A 6998-nucleotide genomic window follows, 5' to 3' on the forward strand; every position below is an offset into this window, starting at 1 on the left:
CAGGAACTAATCCCGAATCTAAGGAGTTTTGAAAAATTATTACTAATGCATCCACTATTTCTTGGGCTACTTCCTTAAGCACTCTGGGATGCAGACCATCTAGCCCTGGGGATTTATCTGCCTTTAATCCCTTCAATTTACCTAACACCATTTCCCTACTAACATGTATTTCCCTCAGTTCCTCCATCTCACTAGACCCTCGGTCCCTTACTATTTCTGGAAGATTATTTATGTCCTCCTTAGTGAAGACAGAACCAAAGTAGTTATTCAATTGGTCTGCCATGTCCTTGTTCCCTATGATCAATTCACCTGTTTCTGACTGTAAGGGACCTACATTTGTCTTGACCAATCTTTTTCTTTTCACATATCTATAAAAGCTTTTACAGTCAGTTTTTATGTTCCCTGCCAGCTTTCTCTCATAATCTTTTTTCCCTTTCCTAATTAAGTCCTTTGTCCTCCTCTGCTGGTCTCTGAATTTCTCCCAGTCCTCAGGTGTGCCGCTTTTTTTTGCTAATTTATATGTTTCTTCTTTGGACTCGATACTATCCCTAATTTCCCTTGTCAGCCATGGGTGCACTACCTTCCCTGGTTTATTCTTTTGCCAAACTGGGATGAACAATTGTTGTAGTTCATCCATGCGATCTTTAAATGCTTGCCATTGCATATCCACCGTCAACCCTTTAAGTATCATTTGCCAGTCTATCTTAGCTAATTCACGTCTCATACCTTCAAAGTTACCCTTCTTTAAGTTCCGAACCTTTGTTTCTGAATTAACTATGTCACTCTCCATCTTAATGAAGAATTCCACCATATTATGGTCGCTCTTACCCAAGGGGCCTCGCACGACAAGATTGCTAACTCATTGCTCAATACCCAATCTAGAATGGCCTGCTCTCTAGTTGGTTCCTCGACATGTTGGTTCAGAAAACCATCCCACATACATTCCAAGAAATGCTCTTCCTCAGCACCCTTACCAACTTGGTTCACCCAATCTATATGTAGATTGAAGTCACCCATGATAACTACTGTTTCTTTATTGCACGCATTTCTAATTTCCTGTTTAATGCCATCCCCAACCTCACTACTACTGTTAGGTGGCCTGTACACAACTCCCACCAGCGTTTTCTGCCCCTTAGTGTTAGGCAGCTCTACTCATATCGATTCCACATCCTCCTGGCTAATGTCCTTCCTTTCTATTGCGTTAATCTCCTCTCTAACCAGCAATGCTACCCCACCTCCTTTTCTTTCCTGTCTATCCCTCCTGAATATTGAATATCCCTGGATGTTGAGCTCCCATCTTTGGTCACCCTGGAGCCATGTCTCTGTGATCCCAACTATATCATATTCATTAATAACTATCTGTTATATAACTATCATATTCATTAATAACAATTCATCCACCTTGTTACGAATGCTCTTCGCATTGACACACAAAGCCTTCAGGCTTGTTTTTACAACACTCTTAGCCCTTATACAATTATGTTGAAAAGTGGCCCTTTTTGCTTTTTGCCCTGGATTTGCCTGCCTGCCACTTTTACTTTTCACCTTACTACTTTTTGCTTCTACCCTCATTTTACACCCCTCTGTCTCTCTGCACTTGTTCCCAGCCCCGTGCCACATTAGTTTAAATCCTCCTGAACAGCAGTAGCACTGGCACTGGTACTTTCTGGTACTTCTACTCTCAACCCTTTTTCTTCACCCAGTGCAGGATAATATCCCATTGACCACACCGTCCACCCACCAGCCTCCACATTCTGCAAATAATCCCCTGCAACTTCAGCCTCATTGAATGGAGTGGGTTCTGATTTCCTGTCCAGAGAGACTTCACTCCACAGTTTACTACATCACACTTTCATTTATCAACATTCACATTCAATAAATAAAAATAAAAGCCAATGGAGGCAAACAAAGCAAATACTCTGGGATTTTCACTCACTATTTGCCATGTTGTAACAAGCTGAATGCTCTTTCTTTCCTTCCCTCTTAAGCACACATGCAGCACAACTTGACCTAAAATACAATTGAAACGGGCTATCTGACACATGATGGAAATGTGCATATAAATTTGCTTTATGTAAATTGTCCCACGCATCATGTATGCAGAATATTCAAATCATTAAAGGCATGTTGTCTTCTTAAATGAGAAATTTTAATTCACAAAGTAAATTTAATTATTCGATTTGTGTTGGAGCATCATGACATTTTTTGTAACAGATTATCGTAGTAATGAAAACATTTACTTTCCTACCAAAGATTTGCTAGATAGTTTCAACACTGACAGTGTCCCTTTAATTAGAAATCACTTCTTATCAATATGTGACCTACTTTCATTTTAAGGCATATAGAACATCAGATTGCATGGAACATCTGAATAAATTCTTCCAATAAAGGAAAATGTCAGAGTTACAAATTGATTAGGATGTTTTTTTTTTCCATATACTTTATTTACATATAAACACTGAAAGAGGAGTAGTTTCTAATTTAGTCAAGCTGTCGTGCAGTTTGAGTTAACACCAGCAGACTGTTAACCCCAGGTTTCACTTTGATTTGATTTGAAAAAAATTCTAAACTGATCTTTAGACCAGCTAAATAAAAATATCTAAAGTAATGCAAACTCGTGTGTGTATATATATATCTTTGAAACTGTGTAATATGCTTAAAATCCAACAGATTTCGAACAGGAGATATATGAGTTTCCCTGATAAAGTAATTTCTATATATTTTAGGTTTTTTTTTGACATTAATGGAGGTCCTTTGAGTCAGCAAATACATGCTGTCTCTCAAAAAAACACCCCACTGATTTCCTTGTAACACTATCTGCCCATTAATTTTTCCCAATCATCACTCTCTCAGTTCCTCTGCCAGATCCCTACACCAGGTGCAATTAGCCATATAACCAGCTCATCTCCGGGATGTGGGAGATAACCCAAGCAAACCCACAGGTTAGAAGGAATAGTGTGCAGACTCCACACAGAAGTCAGGATCATCCTGGATTACCTGCAGTGCAATTGTGCCAAACTTCCCCCCCCCAGGAGATGATACCTCCATCACAATTACAGAAAAAAATGTTCATTTGTATAGGAGGTATGAACTGGGTGCTTAAGCACGCTAGTCCCTTTTGAACAGTTCGGAATGAGTGAAATCTGTTATGAAAACAAAAGGGTCTTAAATGCATGTTCAACCATTTCTCTGAGTCGGTGAATTGGATTGTACTAAACAGACTTAATGGCTTTTAGGGAATTATTAAAATCTACTCCCAAACTGCCCGAACAAGGAAACAACGATTTACTACACCCTCTTCACATTAAGTACTAAAATTAAACTCACCTGCCATCTCAAAGCCTTTGACTAGAACACTGGAGAACTACACACTTCAGCAGACTTTGTGACTCTAACACGTTGGAGGCAATTGCAGTCTCTCTCACCAATGTTAGGAGGAAGTTTGGAATGGAAATTCAAATGCTGGAAACTTGCCAGCAACTTGTTGTGACTGCATCTGGTTCTGATCCAATGCTGGCCTTTTACTATCGATGTAACATGATCTGGAGATAAGGGCTGAACATCCTTTCATCATATTTTGGCAACCATTTCAAATAGTACCCTGGTCCACTGGTCTCCACAGAGCTTTCTTTCTTTTTACAATATTTTTATTCAGAGAAAAAAAAAACAAGATTTACAGAGTGCAACACATCTCAACATAACTTGTGTACATTCATATATTGTGATAAAATTGATTAAAATGTTATTGCATAACACTCTCTTGACAGTCAAGAGAGGCAGGGGGAGCAGACAGAGAGAGCAGAGCACCCCTGTGGCCGTTCCCATCAACAACAAGTATACCGTTTTGGATACTGTTGGTGGGGATGACCTACCAGGAACAAGTTGCAGTGGTCCTGTCTCTGGCACTGAGGTTGGACCCTTGACTAGAAAGGGGAGGAGGGAAGAGAAGAGAGCGGTAGTGATAGGAGATTCTATAGTCAGTGGGGCGGATAGGAGATTTTGTGGGGAAGATCGAGAGTCTCGGATGGTATGTTGCCTCCCTGGTGCCGGGGTCCGGGACATCTCAGATCGGGTGCAGGTTATTCTTGAAAGGGAGGGTAAGAACCCAGATGTTGTGGTCCATGTAGGGACCAACGACGTGGGTAGGATGAGTGAGGGGGTCCTGCATAGTGAGTTCAGGGAGTCAGGTGCGAATCTGAAGGGCCGGACCTCCAGGGTAACAATCTCAGGATTGCAATCTGTGCCACGTGCAAGTGAGGCAAGGAACAGAAGGATTATACAGATTAATACGTGGCTGAGAGGATGGTGCAGGAGGGAGGGCTTCAGGTTTTTGGATAATTGGGCTTTGTTCCAGGGAAGGTGGGATCTGTTCCAATGGGACGGTTTACACCTGAACTGCAGCAGTACTAACATTCTTGCAGGAAAGTTTGCTAGTGCTTCTCGGGGGGGTTTAAACTAAATTTGCAAGGGGCCTGGGATCCAGAATGCGAGAGACGATAGCGAGATGAAGAATAAATGACAGGTGGGGACTACAAGGTTCCGGAATATTAAGTGTGTAGTAGAGAAAAGTGAGGAGGAACAAGTGATAAGGAGGACACATGTACAGAGGGATGGTCTGACGGAACATGGAGTTAAATGTGCAGAAAGAATAAGTAAATTTAAGAAGGACAACAAAATTCAAGGGGCATATAGCCCGATGGGAGTTTGGGGAGCTGGGTTAAGCACAATAGGCAGCGATTTAAACAGAGAGAGGAGAAATGGGCTAAAAATTCTATATCTGAATGCACGAAGTGTCAGAAATAAGGCGGATGATCTTGAAGCTCAGGTGCGAATGGGTAACTATGATGTTGTTGGGATAACGGAGACATGGCTGCAGGGAGATCAGACCTGGGAAATGAATGTACAAGGGTATACGTGCTATTGTAGGGACAGAAATGTGGGCAGAGGGGGTGGGGTGGCCCTGTTGGTGAGGAATGAGATTCAGTCCTTTGCAAGGGGGGACATAGAATCAGGAGAAGTAGAGTCTGTGTGGATAGAACTAAGGAACAGTAAGGGCAAAAAGACCCTAATGGGTGTTGTCTACAGGCCACCAAACAGTAGCATGGATATTGGGTGCAAGTTGAATAGGGAGTTAACATTGGCATGTGGCAAAGGAAATGTCGCAGTAGTTATGGGGGATTTCAACATGCAGGTGAACTGGGAGAATCAGGTTGGTGCTGGACCACAGGATAGGGAGATTGTAGAGTGCCTACAGGATGCATTCTTGGAACAGCTTGTACGAGAGCCGACTAGGGAGAAGGCTATTCTGGATTTAGTGTTGTGTAATGAACAGGATTTGATAAGCGATCTTGAAGTAAAGGAGCCATTAGGAGGTAGTGAACATAATATGATAAATTTTTATCTGCAATTTGAGAAGGATAAGGGCAGCTCGGAGGTGTCAGTGTTGCAGTTGAAAAAGGAGACTATGGAGCCATGAGGGAGGAGCTGGCCAAAGTTGACTGGATGGATAGCCTAGCAGAAAAGATAGTGGAACAGCAATGGCAGGTATTCTTGGGAATGATGCACAAGGTGCAAAATCAGTTCATCCCCTGGAGAAGGAAGGATTCAAAGGGGGGAAAGGGGCCACAGTGGTTGACAAAGGAAGTCAGAGATTGCATAGCATTAAAAAAAAGGAAGTATGACAGAGCTAAGGTGAGTGGGAGGACAGATGATTAGGAAATTTTTAAGGAACAACAGAACTTAACTAAAAAGGCAATACAGGGAGAAAAAATGAGGTACGAATGCAAGCTAGCCAGGAATATAAAAGAAGATAGCAAAAGCTTTTTTAGGTATGTGAAGAGAAAGAAGATAGTTAAGAACAATGTTGGGCCCTTGAAGAATGAATTGGGTGAAATTGTTATGGGAAACAGAGAAATGGCAAAAGAATTTAATAAGTACTTTAGATCTGTTTTCACTAAGGAAGACACAAGCAATCTCCCAGATGTATGGATGGGCCAAGGACATAGGGTAACAGAGGAAATGAAACAGATTGACATTAGGAAGGAAACGGTGATGAGCAGACTGATGGGACTGAAGGCTGACAAATCCCCAGGTCCAGATGGTCTGCATCCTAGGGTACTAAAGGAGGTGGCTCTGGAAATTGTGGATGCATTGGTAATCATTTTCCAATGTTCCTTAGATTCAGGATCAGTTCCTGAGGATTGGAGAATAGCTAATGTTATCCCACTTTTTAAGAAAGGAGGGAGGGAGAAAACAGAGAACTATCGTCCTGTCAACCTAACATCAGTAGTGGGAAAGATGCTAGAGTCCATTATTAAAGATGAAATAGTGGCATATCTAGATAGCAGTGATAGGATTGGGCTGAGCCAGCATGGATTTACCAAGGGCAAATCATGCTTGACTAATCTATTGGAGTTTTTCGAGGATGTAACCAGGAAGTTAGACAAGGGAGATCCAGTGGATGTAGCGTACCTCGATTTTCAGAAGGCATTTGATAAGGTCCCACATAGGAGATTGGTGGATAAAATCAAAGCTCATGGCATTGCGGGGAAGACATTGACATGGATAGAAAACTGGTTGGCAGATAGAAAGCAAAGGGTAACGGTGAATGGGTGTTTCTCGGAATGGCAGGTGGTGACTAGTGGGGTGCCACAGGGCTCGGTATTGGGACCACAGCTGTTTACAATTTACATCAACGATTTAGATGAAGGCATTGAGAACAACATCAGCAAGTTTGCTGATGATACTAAGCTGGGTGGCAGTGTGACGTGTGATGAGGATGTTAGGAGAATTCAGGGTGACTTGGTTAGCCTGAGTGAGTGGGCAGATACTTGGCAGATGACGTTTAATGTGAATAAATGTGAGGTTATCCACTTTGGGAGTAAGAACAGGAAGGCAGATTATTATCTGAACGGTGTAGAGTTAGGTAAGGGAGAAATACAAAGAGATTTAGGAGTCCTTGTTCATCAGTCACTGAAGGTGAATGAGCAAGTGCAGCA

At 42.0% G+C, this 6998-nt stretch overlaps 1 protein-coding gene across 2 annotated transcripts in view; it reads right to left on the reverse strand.

Moving 5' to 3' along the window:
- The window catches only part of LOC140735981 (protein-glutamine gamma-glutamyltransferase 2-like), a 91395-nt gene extending 87943 nt beyond the window's left edge, over positions 1–3452 (reverse strand). Inside the window, exon 1 of one of the 2 annotated variants that reach the window (XM_073061623.1) lies at positions 3328–3452. In XM_073061623.1, coding sequence (XP_072917724.1) covers positions 3328–3334 — 7 coding nt within the window. In that variant the 5' untranslated portion in view covers positions 3335–3452. Of the gene's footprint in view, positions 1–1936; positions 2017–3327 lie in introns of those variants that run through there. The other variant, XM_073061622.1, reaches the window with a different exon arrangement.
- Positions 3453–6998: the final 3546 nt, after the last annotated feature.

This window comes from Hemitrygon akajei, chromosome 11 (assembly GCF_048418815.1).
Source record: "Hemitrygon akajei chromosome 11, sHemAka1.3, whole genome shotgun sequence".
Taxonomy (NCBI): Eukaryota; Metazoa; Chordata; class Chondrichthyes; order Myliobatiformes; family Dasyatidae; genus Hemitrygon; species Hemitrygon akajei.